The following is a 21,542-nucleotide window of genomic DNA, read 5'->3' on the forward strand; positions in this document are numbered from 1 at the left end:
GACCAGTATTTTAAAAGTCCAGAACTTAGTATGGGATGTACATTGTGGTTCAATTTCATTCAGATTATCTGTTTTGCAAGTCTTACTATTTTCTAAGCACTTGTGAGCAATTTGTGGTTTACATACTCAATTTCTACTTCTCATCAGAGGATTTGCCATTTAGAAATGTGAGCAAATATGTACTGGGTAGGCTGTGAATGCTTTCAGGCCTTTGGAAGGCTTTCCCGCCCCCCCCCCCCCCCCCCCCCCCGTCCTGGGGCTTGAACACTGTCCCTCAGCTCTTCAGCTCAAGGTGAGTGCTTTACCACTTGAGCTACAACACCATTTCCAGTTTTCTGGTGGTTAATTAGAGATGAGTCAGTAAGCTTTTGTAATAATAAAAATCTGAAACTGATTACATTCTGGAAATCTCAACATAGTCACAATGTTTGTCCAACCTGATTAATGTTCTCTGTATGTTGGTAATTATGAGTGTACAATGTATTTATGTAAGCTCTTTTGGTAAAGACCAGGTATTCCTGATCTTTAGTGTGAATTTAAGGGAAAATCAGTACCAACATGGATGGACTATGTGCTCTAATTAATTTGTTATATTAATCAGCATTATCAGAGTGGAAGAGTAGAATCTTCTGCTTCAAGTAAAGTACACATCATGTAACAAGTAAGAATATGTTAGGAACATAGATGACATTGATGCATCTGTAGGCTTTCTTTCTTTTGTCCTATGAAGTTTATTATGATTTTCTCCAATACAAGCTTATTTAAACCTAGAGATAAAGACCTGGATAAGTTGTCATGCGCTAGTACACAGAAGATTTCTTTAGCTTACATGTACAGGATCATCCTGGGCAACATGGCAAGATGTCTCAGAAAAAAAAAAAAAACAACCCTAAACCAGCCAGGCATAGTGGTTCAAGTCTATAATCCTAGCTACTTGGGAGGAAGATATTAGAAGATTGTGGTTTGAGACTAGCTTGAGCATAAGAGTTCACAGTATTCCATTTTAATCAATTGTTTTGTGTGGTAGCTTCAGCCTGTTATCCTAGCAAATGAAGAAGTACATGGCTGGATACATTAGCATATAAGAGAAGCACAAGTAGGCAGATCAGAGACGATACCTTGAAAACAACAAATGGGCTAGGTACTAGTGGTTTATGTTTATAATCCTAACTGCTCAGAAGGTTGAAATCTGGAGGATTGAGATTTGAGGCTAGCAGAAGAGTTCACCATAGCTAAGCGCTGGTGGCTCACACCTGTAATAGTAGATTCTTAGGAGGCTGAGATATGAGGATCTTGGTTCAAAGCCAGCTTGGGCAGGAAAGTCCATGAGATTCTTATCTCCAATAAACTACCAGAAAACCAGAAGTGGTGTTATGGCTCAAGTAGTAGAGCGCTAGCCTTGAGCTAAGAGCTGAGGGACAGCACCCAGGCCCAGAGTTCAAGCCCCATGACCGACCAAAAAAAAAGAAAAAGAAAAAGAAAAGTTCACCATACCTGGCAAAAGCTTTTCGGCTTATTATTTTTAATATATTTATGGTAATTGCTAACATATAGTGTATAGATTGATGGGCTTCACATTTTCATAACTGCATACCTCTCATCATCTCTCCTTACACAGCTCCCTGTCTGTGACACTTCCCTCTCAGGTCTTTTTTTTTTTAAGTTTTCACATCTGTCATTCTGTCTGATTTTATTTCTCTAACACATTGTCTTCTAGTTCCATCCAGTTTCCTGCAAATGACATTCAACACATATTTATTTATTAATTGATTTCACCTCTACATGATTAATCCAGGAAAGTTTAACTTCTCATTTATTCATTTATTTATCAGTTTATTGTGCCAGTCCTGGAGCTTGTATTTGGGGCCTGAGTGCTGTCCCTGAGCTTCTTTTGCTGAAGGCTAGCACTCTACCATTTGAGCCACAGTGCCACTTCCAGCTTTTTCTGTTTAGTTGGTACTGAGGAATTGAACCCAGGGCTTCATGCATGCTAGGCAAGCACTCTACCACTAAGCCACATTCCTAGCCCTCCCTTTTATTTTTAAGATTTCTTTTCATGTAAGCTTAAGGTTTTGATTAATTAAAATTTAGAGACTATCATATAAAGCTAATAGTTTCATTTCTTTCCTTTTGTTGGTCATGGGGCTTGAACTCTGGGCCTGGGCACTGTCCCTCAGCTCTTCCGCTCGAGGCAAGCACTCTACCACTTGAGCCACAGTGCCACTTCTGGTTTTCTGGTGGTTTATTGGAGATAAGAGTTTCACAGACTTTCCTGCCCAGGCTGGCTTTGAACCTGTTCCTCAGAGCTCAGCCTCCTCAGTAGCTAGGATTACAGGTGTGAGCCATCAAGCCGTGGCCTTAATGTTTTGTTTTGTTTAAGTATTTATTTATTTAGTGCTTGTAGTAGGGCTTGATCTCAGGGCCTGGGTGTTATCCTGTAGCTTTTTAAATCAAGGTTGATGCGCTACCACTTGAGCCACAGCTTCACTTCTGACCAGTACCTGTTTGCTTTTCGTGTGCGTGTGCGTGTGTGTGTGTGTGTGTGTTTGTGTATGTGTCTGTGTGTCTGTGTGTGCGCGCGCATGTGTGTGCGTGTGCGTGTATGCACATGCTAGTCCTAAGGCTTGAACTGAGGGCCTGGGCTGTCTTTGAGCTTCTTTTGTTCATGGTTAGTGCTCTGCCACTAGAGCCATAGCTCCAGTTCTGACTTTTGAGTAATTTATTGGACTTTCCTGTCTGGGCTAGCTTTGAACCTCGATCCTCACATCTCAACCTCCTGAGTTGCTAGGATTATAGATGTGAGCCACTGGTGCCTGGCTTTGTTATTGCTGCTGCTGTTGTGATTTTTTTGTATGTGTACCAGTAGGTGCTTGAACTCGGGGCCTTATGCGTGTCTCCAGAAAACATGGAAAATCATCTACAAGCAACTGTGGGCTACTCTAAGCAGGTAGAACAAAACATTGCTCAGGATTCCAAGGACTAAAAAAAAACTTTATGAAGTTGTAGAAAGGTTACTCAAAGAAAAGTTTGTGGAAAGATACTAGTCTCCTGACATGTTCTGCTAAGATGTTCTAGCTTGTTAGCCTTTGAGGCTGGCTGCAAGATGGACTTGGCAGGCCCATGTCTGTCCTCTCTCTGTGGACTTCACTTAGATATGAACAACATTTAGATACTGAACAAACAGAAAAATGACAGGAATGCTATTAGGTTGAAGCTAAATTGCACTCTGGAACAGTAGTCTGGTGAGATTTGAAGAATCCAAATGGGCAAGGTGGCATGTGCCAGCACTCATAAATAGGCTGGAGGATTGTGCTTGAAGCCAAGCTGGGTTTGATCTAGCTTGGGCAGCATAAAGAGGCCTTGTCCTTTAAAAAAAAAAAAAGGCACTGAAAAGTCAGAAGACCTAAGTATCACCTTGACACTAATGTGTTCAAGATAATTATTTGAATCTCAATGCCTTGTTGTTACAGATGGGGGTCTTGAGCAAGGGGACAGACCAGTTCTCTCAGTTATAAACTGTTTCATAAGTGTGAGTCTCAAGTTCAAGGGGCTTGCTGAACCATAGTGCTAACTCCAGTTAAGTCTACAGACCAAAAATCATGGATTGATTTGTGTTTTTTCAAAAAGGACAGTTAGGAAAGGACACACAGTTACTGTTGTTTAGTGACTGTGTTGATTAGTGACGGTTTTTAGAGTTTATAGTGGAAGTTTATACTCTGGGCAAAGCTAGTTGGAATTTGTCATCTAGACTAGGACTTTGGAAATTTTAGTGTTAAGAGATAAGATCTAGTGTTTGTGCAGGGTTACTGTTAATTTGTCAGAGGTCTAAGGACATATGATCTGAAGGATGTAGTTTCAATTTAGTCTATGCTGTGTGTCATGGTTTGGTTTGCTCAGTTTATCTGTTTTATTATAGTATCATTATAAGTTATTGCTTTCCTTTTATTTTTTATTTTTTTATTATTATTTTTTTGAGTCCGGTCATGGTGCTTGAACTCTGGGCCTGGGCACTGTCCCTCAGCTCTTCAGCTCAAGGCTCTACCACTTGAGTCACAGCGCCACTTCCGGCTTTTTTCTTTTTGCTTATGTGGTGCTGGGAATCAAACCCAGGGCCTCAGGCATGCAAGGCAAGCGCTCTACCACTGAGCCACCTTCCCAGCCCCTGCTTTCCTTTTAATTATAAGATGTAGCCAATATTAATTTCTTATGTTTATTAATAGTGTATTTGTGGGGACCAGAAATAGTAGTACATGCATGTAATTTATTCTATTTAAAAGGTGGAGGTAGAGTGTGGTCTGAGGATGGTCTAGGCAATTTTTTTACAATGTATGTTTTTTACTCCCTTGTTGAATATCAGATAACTGAAGTATATGGCTTTATTTCTGGTCTTCTAGTCTGTTCCATTGATCTTTGGGCTGTTTTTTGTGCCAGGACAAAGCTCTTTTTGTTATTATAGTTCTGAGTAAAGTTTGAGGTCTGGATTGTGATCCTCCAACATTGCTTTTCTTTTTGGCTAAAATTGATTTGCCTATTTGAGGTGTTTTGTTGTTCTATATGAATTTTTAGATTGTTTCTTCAATCTCTGTGAAGAATAGCATTGGAATTTTGATGGGAATTGTGCTTTGGCAGTGTGGCCATTTTCACAATATTAATTCTGCCTATCCATGAACATGGGATGTCATCTTCTATTTCTTTCCTCAGATTTTTAGAATGTTTATCATAGAGGTTTTTCACTTCCTTGTTTAATTTTATTCCTAAGTTTTGGTGGGGTTTTTTTTGTCGGTCGTGGGGCTTGAACTCTGGGCCTGAGCGTTGTCTCTCAGCTAGTGCTCTACCACCTGAGCTGCAGTGCCACTTCCAGTTTTCTGGTGGTTTGTTTTTCAGGCAGGAGACAAAGTTTATTTACCAAACTGCTGCCCGGGTCATGCATGGTGGACAGGCACGGCTGAAAAGGAAAAGGGGGAGGGGCAACCCACCTCTGGGCCAGGATTTATCTAGGCCAGGGACAGGAAGAGGTGTGGCCAGGTGGGGGAAAGGTGTGGCCTCACTGGATCTGGATGTCACCTCAGGGTCTAGGATCCTCCTAAGGTCAGATAGGAGGCATGTGACCAGAGGTGGCCCAGGATGTGACCTAGCAGGAGGGGAAGGTAACTGCTTTCAGGTCTGCCAGTTACCTAGGTAACAGATATTGGGCAGAGGGAGGGAGGTGTCCCTGTGCAGACCTTACACTCCAGCCTTTTGATAATTACGAAAAAGGGCAAAGATTCTCTCTGGCTACTTCTTGCTGGCTAGGAGTGTTGACAGTAGGGGTAAAAGGCTGAGAAGTGGTCCCCTCTGGGAGAAGGCAGCAGGCAGCAGCTGTCACTTGTCCTTAGATGAAGTCTAAGAAGTCTCTCTTTTTTTTTTTTTTTTTTGGTCCAGTCGTGGGGCCTGAACTCTGGGCCTGGGCGCTGTCCCTCAGCTCTTCAGCTCAAGGCTAGCACTCTACCACTTGAGCCACAGCGCCACTTCCGGCTTTTTGCTTATGTGGTGCTGAGGAACCGAACCCAGGGCCTCATGCATGCAAGGCAATCGCTCTACCACTGAGCCACCTTCCCAGCCCCTAGAGAAGTCTCATGAGGCATTGATGGACATGGCGGAGGTAGTCAGGATGCTCTAGGCAGGAGTGAGGACCTGTCTTCCAGGTTGGAAGAGATGGACTGGATCTGGACTGCATGTAGACTGGCTGGCACTGAACTACGAATCCAAACTGAACAAACTTCAGGAATCTCAGACAATTTAAGCCAAATAACTTGATTACAATGTCAGATAACAAGTTTACACAGACACAGGCATACACACATAGGTGTGCACACACAGAATCAAGTTGAGGTTGGCGCATAATTGAGTTGGTGCGAAATAGCAGCTGAGCTCCCACGATGCCAAGATGGTACATCCGCCACATGGACAATGCTAGAGAGAGCAGAGTAGACAAGTGTTGTGGACGTGGATGTGAAGGCCAGCAATGGTACTGATGAAAGTCTCTACGCAGTTCAGTTCACAGAAAAGTGGTGGTTAGGAAATTCTAACATTTCCAACTCAGAAACTCCATCCGAGTTTCAGCACCATATGTAAGATGTATTAAATAGGTAGGTTTCATTAGGTAGCTGATGAGGAGAATATCACATGCTATTCAGGCAGGAAAAGAAGTTTATTTACCAAACTGCTGCCCCCGCCATGCATGGTGGAGAAGCATGGCTGAAAAGGAAAAAGGTTCACGGACTTTCTTGCCCGAGCTGGCTTTGAACCATGATCCTCAGACCTCAGACTCCTGAGTAGCTAGGATCACAGGCGTGAGCAACCTGTGGCTGGCCTAAGTATTTTTTTTAAGGCTATTGCAAATGGGATTGTTTTCCTGATTTTCCTCTCTGACTGTACATTGTTGATATACAGAAAAGCGATTGATTTTTGTGGATTGATTTTGTAACCTGCTACTGTGCCAAAGTTATTTATTTTTAAGGATTCAGTAATGTTGAGCTTGGCAGCCAGGTCAATTACCCCACAAGGGCACTGAGGCTGCTCCCTATCACCAATCAGAAGCAATCATCTCATGATGGGAACTGAATTGTCCCCTTAAGCAATAAATGAAGACTTTTTGGAGCCAGCTGGACCTCAAAGAACAGGCCTGAGAATGATCAACCAGACGAAGGTCTGAACAAGGTTACTTGCTTTTCCAGCTAGGCAGCCTTGGACCCTTGCCTTCCAGGGTTTTCTTTTCCCTTTCTATGAAACCTTAAAGTTCCTGTCAACTCCTCAAAGGTAGGTCACCTGATATTTCTATTCTTCCTGATGGCAGCCATACTGAACAAAGCTCCTTTTTTGTCCTTAACTATTACTTGTCTAACTGACGTTTTGGAACATGTGACTGAATCTAATCCTCTTTGCCCCACCCCCACCCCTTTCCTGTTAGCCAGAACCTTTTCTCTAAAACTCTAGTAGCACTCTTTTTGCCAATCCTGGGGCTTGAACTCAGGGCCTGGGCACTGTCCCTGAGCCTCATTTGCTCAAGGCTAGTGCTTTATCACTTGAGCCACAGCACCCCTTCTATCTTTTTTTGTGCGTAGTTTATTGGAGATAACAGTCTCACTGACTTTCCTGCCCTTGGCTGGCTCCAAACCATGATCCTCAAATCTCAGCCTCCTAAATAACTAGGATTACAGCTGTGAACCACTAGCGCCCAGCTTACACTTCAGTTTTTCTACTGGAATACATTGCATTATCATTACTATTATAATCATTTCATTTTGTTAACTTTGCTCAAGTTAACTTTTTCATGCTGTTTGTTTTGTAGTAAATACTTTAGAGCAATGCTATCCAATAGAACTTGTGGCAACGATGGAAAATATGTATTTGTGCCCTCCAACATGATAGTTCCTGGGTACACATGAGACTATTGAACATTTGATATGTGGCTGATCAATTGAGGATTTAAATTTTACATTTTATTTAATTTTAACTTAATAAAATTTAAGTTTAGAGCCGGGCGCTGGTGGCTCACGCCTGTAATCCTAGCTACTCAGGAGGCTGAGATCTGAGGATCGCGGTTCAAAGCCAGCCCGGGCAGGAGAGACCGTGAGACTCTTATCTCCAATAAACCACCAGAAAACCGGAAGTGGCGCTGTAGCTCAAGTGGTTGAGCGCTCGCCTTGAGCTGAAGAGCTGAGGGACAGCGCTCAGGCCCAGAGTTCAAGGCCCATGACCGACCCAAAAAAAAAAAAAAAAAAATTTAAGTTTAACTGAGCATGGGGGATATAATCCCACTATTGGGATACTGAGGCAGGAGGATCCCAAGTTAAAGGCCAGTTTAGACTCCATGGACTATATAAGATCTTGACTCAAAAAGTAAAGCCAGGTACTGGTGGCTCACGCCTGTAATCCTAGCTACTCAGGAGGCTGAGATCTGAGGATCACCACTCAAAGCCAGCCCAACAAAAAACTCTAGAAAACCAGAAGTTGCTCAAGGTGATAGAGCACTAGCCTTGAGCTGAAGAGCTGAGGGACAGTCCCCAGGCCCAGAGTTCAAGCCCCATGACCAACTAACTAACTAACTAACTAATTAACTAACTAAATAAAGTAAGCCAGGTACTTGTGGCTTATACTTGTAATCCTAGCTACTCAGAAGTCTGAGATCTGAGGAATGAAAGTTCATGACATTCTTATCTCCAGTTTATCACCAAAACTAAAAGCTGTGAGTAGAGCTGTGGCACAAGTGGTAGAGTGCTTGCCTTGAGCAAAAGGACCTCAGGGACAGCTCCAAGGCCCAGAGTTCAAGCCCCAGGACCAGCACAAAAAAATTAAAAAATTACAATGAAAGTCGGGTGCTGGTGGCTCATTCCTATAATCCTAAATACTTAGGAGGCTGAGATCTAAGGATCTCAGTTTGAAACCAGCTGTGGCAGGAAAATCCATGAGACTTTTATCTCCAGTTAACTATCCCAAATCCAGAAGTCCCTCAAAAAGTAAAGAAAGCACCAGCCTTGAGGGAAAAAGCAAAGAGACAGCACCCACGCACGTCCTGAGTTCAAGCCCCAGTACTGGCACTAAATAAGTAAATGTTAAGTTTAGATACACCTGGAAATTAGCTTTTAGGTAAAGCAGCTCTGGAGTTAAGAATGGTTGGAAAAAGCACAAGTGTTTAGAATGATATAAAAGTATGAAGTTGGGGCGTACTATGGGTTTCATACTTCACGATTACATCAGAGTGGTAATTCTCAGTACGTACAATAGGCTGCATGTTAGAATCACCCGGAAAGATTTCTAAAATGCCAGTTTCCCTTTGCCCTGCTCCACAGAGTGCCCTGTAGCCAAGTGTGGCACAGCGTTCATGGGACTTCTGTAGAGTGTGAGTGGGCCCCCTGCTGCCTGGAAGGCCTGCCTTAAACTGAAAAGATGATGTCCCTGTGTGATGACCTGGGAGTGGAGACCAGTGACTCAAAAACAGAGGCAGTCCAAAAACTTCAAACTGCTCCAGTCTGTACTTCAGGTGAAGAAGGCAGCCCTCGCTCAAACAAAGAGCCAGAGGAAACAAAGCACAGTCCTTGCTGGGGTTATTGACCTGAAGAGGACAGTGCCTCAGATGAAAGGCATGCCAGCACTTGTAGAGCTGGGCTGAGGGATCCTGTTCCCAGAGGGTTTCCTGCAAGGGGAGTTCTCATTCGCCTAGCTAATGTTCCCTCATGATTCTGAGGAAGTAGGCAGGTGGCAGAAGCAGACTGAGATGGAAGACAGAAGGAATTAGATGGAAAAGTGGTATAAAGACAGACATGCAGCTAGTGTTTTTTTTTTTTTTTTTTGGGGGGGGGGGGTCCGGTCGTGGGGCCTGAACTCTGGGCCTGGGCTCTGAACTCTGAGCTGTTCCTCAGCTCTTCAGCTCAAGGCTAGCGCTCTACCACTTGAGCCACAGCGCCACTTCTGGCTTTTTTCTTTTTGCTTATGTGGTGCTGAGGAATCGAACCCAGGGCCTCAGGCATACAAGACAAGCCCTCTACCACTGAGCCACCTTCCCAGCCAGCTAGTGGGTTTTTAAGGTGTCTAAATCAAGGTTCTGATAAAGATGAAGATTATGAGTAAGAGGAAAGCTGTATGGGTGGAGCTGCCATTGCTCCACCCATTTCTGTTGTAGAGAAAGACAGAGTTATGAAGAGGATTCGAGACCTCGATCACAGTCTCCCAGAGCTGCTATTCCTCTTCCAATGTATGAGGGACTACATAGACCAAGGTCTCCAACCAGGCCTAGCAACTCCTTCCTAGCCAATATGGGAGGCACATAGCATATTAAGATCATGCAGAAGTGGGGCTTCCAGGAAGGCCAGCAGTTGGAGGAGAATGAGCAGGGGCTTCGTACCACATTGTCAGTGGAGACCAGCAAGAAGGACGGCAAGATCATCATAGGTGATGCCACTGAGAAGGGAAAGGCTCAGGATGCATCCAAGAAGTCAGATTCAAGTCCATTAATGAAGATACTTCAGTGTGCTACTAACGTGGTTCTGCTGAGGAACATGGTTGGTACAGAAGTAGATGAAGACTTGGAAGTTGAAACCAAGGACAAATGTGAAAATATGGCCAAGTTGGAAAATAAATATTTGAAATTCTTGGGATCTCTGATGATGAAGCTGTACAAATATTTTTAGAATTTGAAAGAGTTGAATCAGGAATTAAAGTTGTTGTTGATCTGAATGGTAGGTATTTTGGTAGATGAGTGGTAAAGCATGTTTCTACAATTTGGATAAATTCAGTGTCTTGGATTTGGCAGAGAAAATTTGATTTTAGGGGCTGGGAAGGTGGCTCAGTGGTTGAGCGCTTGCCTTGCATGCATGAGGCCCTGGGTTCGATTCCTCAGCACCACATAAGCAAAAAGAAAAAAGCCGGAAGTGGCACTGTGGCTCAAGTGATAGAGCACTAGCCTTGAGCTGAAGAGCTGAGGGATAGCGCCCAGGCCCAGAGTTCAGGCCCCACGACTGGACAAAAAAAAAAAATTGATTTTAAGAACTAGAATCATTTCTGACAGTACTCAGATGAGCTACACAAACTAGTGAGAAAAGTATCAGCATCATGGCTGTTGGATATTGTTGGATATCTTCAGAGGACTTCTAAGGGATATATTGATGTATTCCTTTTTTACTTTGTGGTTTTTTTTAATATAGTATAAAATCCTTTAAAAAACCATTTTTTGAGTCACCAATCTAAAACCAATCAGATGACAATATCAAAAATTGAAATAAGGCCATTATATTTTCAAAAACTCCCAAAGTAGTTTTAATGTGCCTTCAGAGTTAAGAATCAGTGATTCAAAGTAGCACTTCTTACACCAATGTGCAGCTGAGGGTCTTGTTAAAATGCAGGCTTGTTTTCAGTAGATCATCTAAGTTGGGCCACATATTCTGCATTCAATAAGCTTCCCAATACTGTTGCTCCACAGACAATACTTTAGAGTAGCAAGGAATTTTAGGAAAAAGGCCAAGAAAGAGTCTGCTCTGTCTCAAATGAACACTTGGTACCATAAATGCAAAATACAGTGTTTTGTTTTTGATCTGACTCAGGTTAGTTTCTGTTTGTCTCAGCAATGGCTATGTATGTAGTACACAAATACTTACATGTAAGTACTTCAAAGACAAAACTTTATCCATTTCACAGTAGCAGACAGGAGTTTTATTTAGATAAAATAGTCAGGGAAATGATCTTTTAATAGGAGATAAATAGCATTTGAATAGAAAGTTGAGCAGAATGGATGTCAATATCATGCCCAAGCTAATGCAGTATTGTCTATATCTTTCATTGGGGGGACGCGGGAGGGGGGGTAGGACAATCTTCCTTCATTTTTCTTGTATTTCTGTAATTTGATAAACTACAACTTTTACCAACCAGAAAAAAAGGTTAAGAGTGTGATTAAAAGGTCTCAAGGGACTGGGAAGATGACTCAGTGGTAAAGCGCTTGCTTTGCATGCATGAGGCCCTGGATTCGATTCCTCAGCACCACATAAGCAAAAAGAAAAAAGCCAGAAGTGGCACTGTGGCTAGAGCGCTAGCCTTGAGCTGAAGAGCTGAGGGACAGCGCCCAGGCCCAGAGTTCAGGCCCCACCACCAGACCCAAAAGAAAAATTAAAAATAAATAAAAATAAAAGGTCTCAAAACACCAGCAAAGGCTTAACAATAGTTGTGAGCCCAGAGGTCATTTATCCACAAATACCATCATTCAAGGGCTCTACAATAACAATATTTCTCCTTTTTTTAAATGGTGGAGACTGTGAAAGGAAGTGAAGATTAACAAAATATAACCAAGTGATGAGTGGTAAATGACGTGGCTGATTATGAGAGATTAGTTGTGTTTTTACTTAGAATTTCCTTTTGCTGTTTTTCTACCTTGTATTTAACAAGCTTATTAGCATGCATAAGAATTGTGTGTGTCGGTGGTGGGAGGAGGGGGCAGGTGATCAAAGAGGTAACATTGATCAAGATGCACAATCTGACTTGCTGAATTGAAACCTCTTTTTATAACCATTAAAATAAAAGTTTTTAAATCTTATTAATTTATTATTAGTATGGAGATGATATACAGAGAAGGATTACAATTACATAAATCAGGTAATGAGTATATTTCCTTTTGTACAGTATCTTCTGTTCCCTCATTCTCTCTCACCTCCCCTCCCACAATTTTTTTTTTGGGGGGGGTCGGTCATGGGACTTGAACTCTGGGCCTAAGCGCTCTATCCCTGAGCTCTTCAGCTCAAGGCTAGTGCTCTACCACTTGAGCCACAGTGTCACTTCCAGTTTTCTGGTGGTTTATTGGAGATAAGAGTCTCACAGACTTTCCTACCTGGGCTGGCTTTGAACCATGATCCTCAGATCTCAGCCTCCTGAGTAGCTAGGATTACAGGTGTGAGACACCAGAACCCAGCCCCACCTTAACATTTTATTTATTTTTATTTAGTTAGTTTGGTCGGTCGTGGGACCTGAACTCTGGGTCTAGGCACTGTCCCTCAGCTCTTCAGCTCAAAGATTGCACTAAGGCCGGGCGCTGGTGGCTCACGCCTGTAATCCTAGCTACTCAGGAGGCTGAGATCTGAGGATCGAGGTTCAAAGCCAGCCCAGGCAAGAAAGACCATGAGACTCCTATCTCTAATAAACCACCAGAAAACCGGAAGTGGCGCTGTAGCTCAAGTGGTAGAGCGCTCACCTTGAGCTGAAGAGCTGAGGGACAACGCCCAGGCCCAGAGTTCAAGCCCCACGACCGACAAAAAAAAAAAAAGGTTGCACTAGGGCACTTGAGCCACAGCTCCACTTCTGGCTTTTTCTGCTTATGTGGTGCTGAGGAATCGAACCCAAGGCTTCACGCATGCAAGGCAAGCACTCGACCACTAAGCTACCATCCCAGCCCCATTCCCTAAAATTTTAAAGGATAAAAAAAGAATTACTGGGCTGGGAAGGTGACTCAGTGGTAGAGTGCTTGCCTTGCATGCCAGAGGCCCTGGGTTCGATTTCCCAGCACCACATAAGCAAAAAGAAAAAAGCTGAAGTGGCGCTGTGGCTCAAGTGGTAGAGTGCTAGCCTTGAGCTGAAGAGCTGAGGGACAGCGCTCAGGCCCAGAGTTCAGGCCCCATGACCGGACCCAAAAAAAAAAAAAAAAAAAAAAAGAATTACTTGGCCTGGGCAATGCCTTGCACTTGTAATCCTAGCTACACAGGGGGCTAAGATTTGAGGATCACAATTCAAAGACAGCTGGGACAGGAAAGTTTGTAACTCATCTCCAACTAACCACAGAAAAAGCCAGAAGTGGTGCTGTAGCTCAAGTGCTAGAGCACTTAGCCTGGCACAAAAAAGTAGTTCAGGGACATTGCCCAAGCCAAGTTCAAGCCCCAGGACCCACAAAAAAGAGAATTATTTGGGCCTGGGCATGGTAGCATATATTCAGAATCCCATAATGAGACTCTTCGTCAAAAAGGATGGTGTACTTAGGGGAGGAGTCCAATGGTATAACACCTCTGAACAGCTAATGAACTATTTAACAAAATGAATACTAGGTATTTTGGGAGTCTGAAATCAGGAGAATTATAGTTTAAGGACAGCCTAGGCATTCACATGAGACCCTATCTCAACTACTAGCTGAGTGCCAGCTATTGGTGCTGTGGCTCAAGTGGTAGAGCTTTGAGCAAAAGAAGCTCGGGGACAGTACCCAGGCCCTGAGTTCAAGCTCCAGGACTGGGAAAAAGTCACACTTCTGAAACATGATTTGATTAGCTCAGTTTTGTGGAAACAATTAATGCCATTCAGTGTTGGTTACTTTTTTGGTGTCTACAAAGGCTTTTAATTTAACATTTAAAGCAATGTTTTTGAGTAAATTTTCTTCAATGTTAATATATGGTGTTTGTGTAACATTTAACACTTGAACAATAAATGTGTGCTAGAGTTGGGTGGCAAGTTAAGGAGTAACTACTTGAGCACATGTGGTCTTCATCCTCCACAGCTGGTACTTTTTTTTTTTTGGTCATTGTGGAGGTTTGAACTGAGAACCTCTGGCTTGCTTGTTCAGCTGGTGTTCTACTACTTGAATCATGCTTCCAGTCTAATGTTTTTGGTGATTATTGTAGAGATGGAGTTTGGCTTTTCTGCCCAGACTGGCTTCCAGTTGCTATCTTACCACTGACACCCAGCAGTTACTCTTGTTCTATTTTACTTACAATTTCTTTTTTTTTTTTTTTTAACACTTTTTTCACTAATAGGAAGATAAAGACATTAATAATTGTGTAAAATGTGTCTCACTTGTAGCTTGTTTTACCTGAATGTATCAGTGTCAGGTCATGTTTTGGTGGTTTTGAAATGGCAGGCAAACACACACATACACATAACACACACACACACACACACACACGCTGCTCCAACACACACACACACGCTGCACACACGCTGCACACACACACACACGCTGCTCCAACACACACACACACACACACGCTGCTCCAACGCACACACGCACGCGCACACACACACACACACACATGCTGCTCCAACGCACGCGCGCACGCGCGCGCACACACACACACACACACACACACACACACACACACACACACACACACACACACACACACACACACACACACACACACACACACACACACACACACACACACACACACACACACACACACACACACACACACACACTGCTCCTGGAGCTTGAACTCGGGGTTTTTGCTTCAGGCTAGCATTCTACCACTTGAGGCATACTTGCACTTCCAACTCTTTGGTAATTAATTGGAGATAAGAGTCTCACTGACTTTACTGTTCAAACTGGCTTCAAACTGCAATCCAATACTCAGATCTTAGTCTCCTTAGCAGCTAGAATTCCAGACATGAGCCACTGGTACCCAGCAGACATCTTTTTAAGTTGATCATATATCTTAGAATAAGATAATTCAGAATGTATTAGAAATTTCCTCAGATAATTCTGTTGTGAACGAAATTCTGGTGGTTTACTTGATCTAATTTACTACATAAAAGAAATATGCTCCTGGTTATTACCTATGTCCTTTTTTTTTGGTTGGTTGTGGGGCTTGAACTCAGGGCCTGTGCACTGTCCCTGAGCTCTTTTTGTTCAAGGCCAATGCTCTACCACTTTGAGCCACAGCTCAACTTCCAGTTTTCTGGTGATTAATTGGAGATAAGAGTCTCGTGAACTTTCCTGCCTGGGCTGGCTTTGAACCACAATCCACAGATCTCAGCCTCCTTAGTAGCTAGGATTACAGACAGGAGCCACACCAGTGCCCAGCATTAGCTATGTACTTTAAGTATTTCAAATTGTTTTTCTAGGTGTCCCCTTTCCTCCAACTCAAAGGCTTACTATGAAGGAAGTATTTGAGAATGGAAAACCTAAAATGGATGTTTTGAAAAAACATTTGATAAAGGAAGGCCGAGTGGAAGAGGAAGTAGCCTTGAAGATAATCAACGATGGGACTGCCATCCTGAAACAAGAGGATACAATGATTGATGTGGAATCTCCAATCACAGGTAGGAAAATAAAAGGTGCTGTTGAGATTCAAGCAATTCTGAGAAGTGATATAACTAACCACAAAGTGGTGGGATAACTTTTCTAGGAATTTTGAGACTATATTAGGACTGGTTAGATGGTTTTTGTTCCTTGAAATAATAACAATATCAAATGTCTGTTTTTTCCAGGAGGACTATTTAGTATCAGTAGATTAACTATAATTGTGTAGTAATACAGCAAAATCTAAAGTAATTTAAATCAATACTTGTTAGCATAATGCCTTATTTCTCCTATGACATAACTTTTCGCTTACATGTCTTTTTTGCCTAGTGTGTGGTGACGTTCATGGACAATTCTTTGATCTGATGAAGTTGTTTGAAGTTGGAGGATCACCTTCTAATACACGCTACCTCTTTTTGGGTGACTATGTGGATAGAGGCTATTTCAGTATAGAGGTAAAAATTAACCTCGGTGTGTTGGACCTATCATATTCTCTTTTAAGAGAATTTATTTTTAAAAGTTTGCTTTCCATTCCTGAATAGAAGAAATAAAAATGTGTACACTGTTAGAATTTATACCTTATTACTTTCAACATTAACTGATACAACAAAAATCTCTTTCTCTAGCATATGGAAGGCTGCATAAAGCCAATTTTGAAAATAAGTTGAAGTGTTTATTAACCTTTCCTCTTTGAAGATAGTGTACAGGCTGTATCTAAAGGACCCTTTTCACCTAAATAGGGTTTGGATTAGCTGACCCTAATTATAAGACCATAAGCTGCTTGGCTACAATTAACTTTAGATTAAGCAGGCACTTAGCTTATTGTAGAAGTAATTTCTGGTACTATTGTACATGGCAAGTAAGCATCTAATAGATATTCATTGAAGGGGAAAAATAAATTACAGTTAAGTTAGTGAAATGTTATAATGTACCCTTATATATTTTGAGAAATGAATGTAGGAACATGGTTAGAATTAAAAACAATCACATGCTTTAATGTGTAAAATAAAAAATAATTAAGAACCTAGTACTAGGTCATGAATACTGTGAAATATATAATATATTCATATTCAACTCACATGCTTCTCAAAAGTGGAATGACTTCAGTACAAATAATCTTAGTTTCGGAATATGAGATTCAAAACAGTCTGCTTGCCTTAGCATTTTTTTTTTTTTTTTTTTTTTGGGTCCGGTTGTGGGGCCTGAACTCTGGGCCTGGGCGCTGTCCCTCAGCTCTTCAGCTCAAGGCTAGTGCTCTACCACTTGAGCTACAGCGCCACTTCCGGCTTTTTGCTTATGTGGTGCTGAGGAATCGAACCCAGGGCCTCATGCATGCAAGGCAAGCACTCTACCACTGGGCCACCTTCCCAGCCCCTTGCCTTAGCATTTTAATGTTGTCATTCCTGCCTATCCTTCATGGTGTGAGACTCTCAATGTAATAAGCCTTCTAGTGGCAAAAGATTTAATCTTTATGTCACTCACTCAAATACAAACCAACTATTTTACCTAAGGCTCAAAGCAGCTGCCCAAGGAATGATAAACAGTAAAACAAATGGAACTGAGCACTTGGGGCTCCTGCCTGTAATCCTAGCTACTCAGGAGGCTGAGATCTGAGGATCATGGTTTCAAGCCAACCCAGGCAGGAAGCCCATGAGACTCTTTATCTACAGTTAATCACAAAAGTGGAGTTGTGGTTCAAGTAGTAGAATGCTAGCCTTGAGCAAAAGGAGTTCAGGGACAGTGCCTAGGCCCAGAGTTCAAGCCCCAGTACTGGGGAAAAAATTGATTCTACAAGTTAGTTAAGTGGCAAAAAGTATAATTTTATCTGCTAGTGACAAAAATTTAGTGTCAAATATGAAGGCAAAAAGTTAATGATATAAACTAAGAAAGTAGTTCTATTTTCCTGCTGTTCAGTAAGTGTCCATACTTGCCAGCTGTCATTCAAAAGCCTCCTAGTTGCTTCCCACATTTTAAGACAGTTAAATAAAAAGTATGGATGTGGGGCTGGGAAGGTGGCTCAGAGGTAGAGCACTTGCCTTGCATGCATGAGGCTCTGGGTTTGATTCCTCAGCACCACATAAGTAAAAAGAAAAAAGCCGGAAGTGTTGCTATGACTCAAGTGGTAGAGTGCTGGCCTTGAGCTGAAGAGCTGAAGGATAGTGCCCAGGCCCAGAGTTCAGGCCCCATGACCGGACCCCCCCCCCAAAAAAAAAAGTATAGATGTTCGGGTTCAGGTGGCCGACACCTGTAATCCTAGCTCCTCAGGAGGCTGATATCCCATGATTGTAGTTTGAAGTTAGCCCAGGCAGAAAAGTCCATGAGACTCTTATCTCCAATAAACTACCAAAAGGCTGGAAGTAGAGCAGTAGAGCACTAGCCTTGAGCAAACGTAGCTCAGGGACAAAGCCCAGGTCCTGATTTCAAGCCCCATAAACTGGTACGCGTGCTTGCGCACGTGCACACACAGAGAAAAGTATGGATGTTTGAAAGACATAATACAAGCTTATTTTATTGTGTTTATAACTATATATGCAGATTTTAGGACTAAAATTGTGTGTATGTGTGTGTTTCAGAGAGTTGTAGATTAGGTAGAATATGGAAACTGATTTCTATGAAGACATCTTACTATACTCTGTTACATTATAGAACAACAAAGGTACCCTATTCAGAAGCTAGATTTCCTCTTTTTCAACTTGGCAGTGGCAATGAGTGTCATCATAGTAAGCCATTTGGACTTATATAAACTGTCTTTATGTGTTATAGTCACAAAGAAAATTTTATTCTTGGATTTGTCTTGTAGTGTGTGCTGTATTTATGGGGTTTAAAGATTAATTATCCTGACACATTCTATCTGCTTCGAGGAAATCATGAATGCAGGCATCTTACAGAATATTTCACCTTCAAACAGGAATGTAAGTATAATCACTCCTTTTTAGTTATTCTGTAGCCTGTCCCCAAGTAAGTCAAATATAAAGAGAAAAGAGTGCTGGGCATGGTGGAGCACAGTTATAATACCAACCAAGAGCTGGGAAGGTGGCTCAGTGGTAGAGCGCTTGCCTTGCATTCATGAGGCCCTGGGTTTGATTCCTCAGCACCACATAAGCAAAAAGAAAAAAGCCAGAAGTGGCACTGTGGCTCAAGTGGTAGAGCACTAGTCTTGAGCTGAAGAGCTGAGGGACAGTGCCCAAGCCCAGAGTTCAGGCCCCATGACCGGACCAAAAAAAAAAAAAAAAACAACCAAAAGGCTAAGGGAATAGGATTGAAAGTTAGAGGCCAGTCTGGGCTACCTAGCAACACTCTGTCAAAGTGAAATGAAAGAGATAAAAGATTATTAATAGAACTCAAATGATTCATCTTGTTTTTCTCCTTCCTCTTTTTGGTTATTCTTTGTTTTCCTGTTAAGTATTAAGGTTCTAGGGCTGGGAAGGTGGCTCAGTGGTAGAGTGTTTGCCTTGCATGCATGAGGCTCTGGGTTCGATTCTTCAGCACCACACAAGCAAAAAGAAAAAAACTGGAAGTGGCGCTGTGGCTCAAGTGGTAGAGCACTAGCCTTGAGCTGAAGAGCTGAGGGACAGCGCCCAGGCCCAGAGTTCAGGCCCCATGACCGGACCAAAAAAAAAAAAAGAATTAAGGTTCTAAGCAGGGCGCTGGTGGCACATACCTGTAATCCTGGCTACTTAGGAGGCTGAGCTATGAGGATCATGGTTCAAAGCCAGCCCAGGCAGGAAAGTCCATGAGACTCTTATCTCGCATAAACGACCAGAAAACTGGAAGTGGTGCTGTGGCTCAAGTGGTAGAGTGCTAACCTTAAGCTGAAGAGCTGAGGGGACAGTGCCCAGACTCAGAGGTCAAGCCCCATAACTGATTTAAAAAAAAAAAGAATTAAGTTTCTAGTCAAGCGCTGGTGGCTCAGACCTGTAATCCTAGCTATTCAGGAGGCTGAGATCTAAGGATCATGATTCAAAGCCAGACTGGATAGGACATTCCATGAGATTCTTATCTCCAGAAGTGGTGCTGTGGCTCAAAGTGGTAGGACACTAGCCTTGTGCAAGAGTTCAGGGACAGCATCCAGGCACTGAGTTCAAGTCTCATGACCAATAACAGTAACAAAAAAAGAAGGTTCTGTTGGGGGACAGGGGCAATGAGAGAGGCGCCATAAGAATGTGGGAGGAAAGGTGAGCAAATTCACTCATTATAGTCAGTGTATGTTATGTAAAAATTGAACTACATAACTTGAGAGGTAGGGTTGGATGAGGGAAAATGGGGGAGACTTTGATCAAGATACATTGTACTTACAGCCTGATTTATGGAATTCAAACCTCTTTGTACAACTACTTAATAATGAAAAGTAAATGAGCTCTTTGAAGCTGTTGTCTGTTGGTTAAAACTCAGTGTTTATGCAGTACTCACAAATTCTTTTATTAATAGGTAGATCTCAGTTTTGTGGTACTTTGGGTACTCACATTAATTCTTTTGTTTTGTTTTGTTTTGTTTTTGGGGTCCGGTTGTGGGGCTTGAACTCTGGGCCTGGGTGCTGTCCCTCAGCTCTTCAGCTCAAGGCTAGCGCTCTACCACTTGAGCCACAGCGCCACTTCTGGCTTTTTCTTTTTGCTTATGTGGTGCTGAAGAATGGAACCCAGGGCCTCTGGCATGCAAGGCAAGCGCTTTTTACCACTGAGCCACCTTCCCAGCCCTTCTTTTGTTTTGTTAACATACATTATTAGTAAAAGAAGGTTTCATTGATAGTTCCATAGATGTATATAAGATACTTTGAATAACTTTACTCCTCTTATATTAACTTAATTCTTTTCCTCCATCTCCTATTTTCAAGCGATGCTTAGTTGATTTAATTATGCTATATGTGTGAATACATGTGGGTATTCATGTATGTATTTGTAACATAATTCAAACTTCCCAATCCCCTCCCCCTCCAATCCCCGTAACCTCCTCTTTACCCCCTTTGCACTTTCTACTCGCACTCTTGCTGCCAGTAGTTTCTAGCATTGGGGATGGCTTTTGCCCTAGGTGCCTTCTTCCCAGCAGAACCTGAAAGGAAAGGCCATGATTATTAAAAGAAATTTTTAGAGAATGAAGACTTAAAAAAAAGTCTTTCAAAGTCAGGTACTGGTGGCTGATACCTGTAATTCTAGCTACTCAGGAGGCTGAAATCTGATAATCACCATTCAAAGCCAGCCCTGGAAGACAACTCTGGGAGACTCATCCCCAATTAACCCAAGAAACTGAAAACATCGAGAAATTGGTTGTCTATTAAGTGGTGATAATATGTACAGTGTACTTTTTCATAGCCTTATTATTTTTAGCCCTTTATATTTGTTAACTGATTTTTAATGCAAACAAATAAAAATTAGAACAAATATTCAATTAGTTGTGATTTCTTTCTTGTAAACATTGCTCTCAAAAATCACTGAATTCTGAATTCTTGTTTTATTACTATATTATTGATACTCATTAGAATTTGAATCAATATGACCCTATGTCTAGAATACATTTTTTGTTCACTGTAATGAGTATTGTTTTATAGGACATAGCTCAAGAAATTTAATGAAAACAAAACACTTGATTCAGCTTGCTTAACCTTTGGAAATCTTATTTGGCTATTTAAGTTATATTAAATATTTTATTTAAAAATAATGATTAGAAGCTGGGTGTCAGTGGTTCAAGCCTGTAATTCTAGCTACTTAGGAGTCTGAGATCAGAGATCATAGTTCAGAGTCAGCCTGTGCAGGAAAGTCTGTGAGACCCCAATTAACCTAGCGCTGTAGCTCAAAGTGGTAGAGCACCAGCCTTGAGCAAAAAAGCTCAGGGACAGCTCCTTGAGTTCAAGCCCCATGACTTACAAAAAAAAAGCCAGAAATGGAGTTGTGGCTCAAATGGTAGAGCCTTAGCCTTGAGTGAAAAAACTCAAAAGATAGTGCCCAGGCTGTGAGTTTAAGCCCCATGATGGGAAAACACACACACACACACACACAGAAAAATAATTGGGTCTCGTGTGTATAAT

At 42.1% G+C, this 21,542-nt stretch overlaps 1 protein-coding gene and 1 pseudogene across 2 annotated transcripts in view; both read left to right on the top strand.

Moving 5' to 3' along the window:
• Nucleotides 1-21,542, top strand: part of Ppp3cc (protein phosphatase 3 catalytic subunit gamma) — a 60,393-nt gene that overhangs the window by 6,818 nt on the left and 32,033 nt on the right. For both annotated transcript variants that reach the window (XM_070016616.1, XM_070016615.1), the window contains exons 2-4: nucleotides 15,346-15,543; nucleotides 15,854-15,978; nucleotides 18,324-18,435. In XM_070016616.1, the coding sequence (XP_069872717.1) occupies nucleotides 15,346-15,543; nucleotides 15,854-15,978; nucleotides 18,324-18,435 (435 nt within the window). The remainder of the gene's footprint in view (nucleotides 1-15,345; nucleotides 15,544-15,853; nucleotides 15,979-18,323; nucleotides 18,436-21,542) is intronic.
• Nucleotides 6,277-10,302, top strand: LOC138823066 (splicing factor 45-like; annotated as a pseudogene).

The sequence above is a fragment of the Dipodomys merriami genome, unplaced genomic scaffold (genome assembly GCF_024711535.1).
Source record: "Dipodomys merriami isolate MVZ:Mamm:240054 unplaced genomic scaffold, mDipMer1.0.p SCAF_12, whole genome shotgun sequence".
Lineage (NCBI taxonomy): Eukaryota > Metazoa > Chordata > Mammalia > Rodentia > Heteromyidae > Dipodomys > Dipodomys merriami.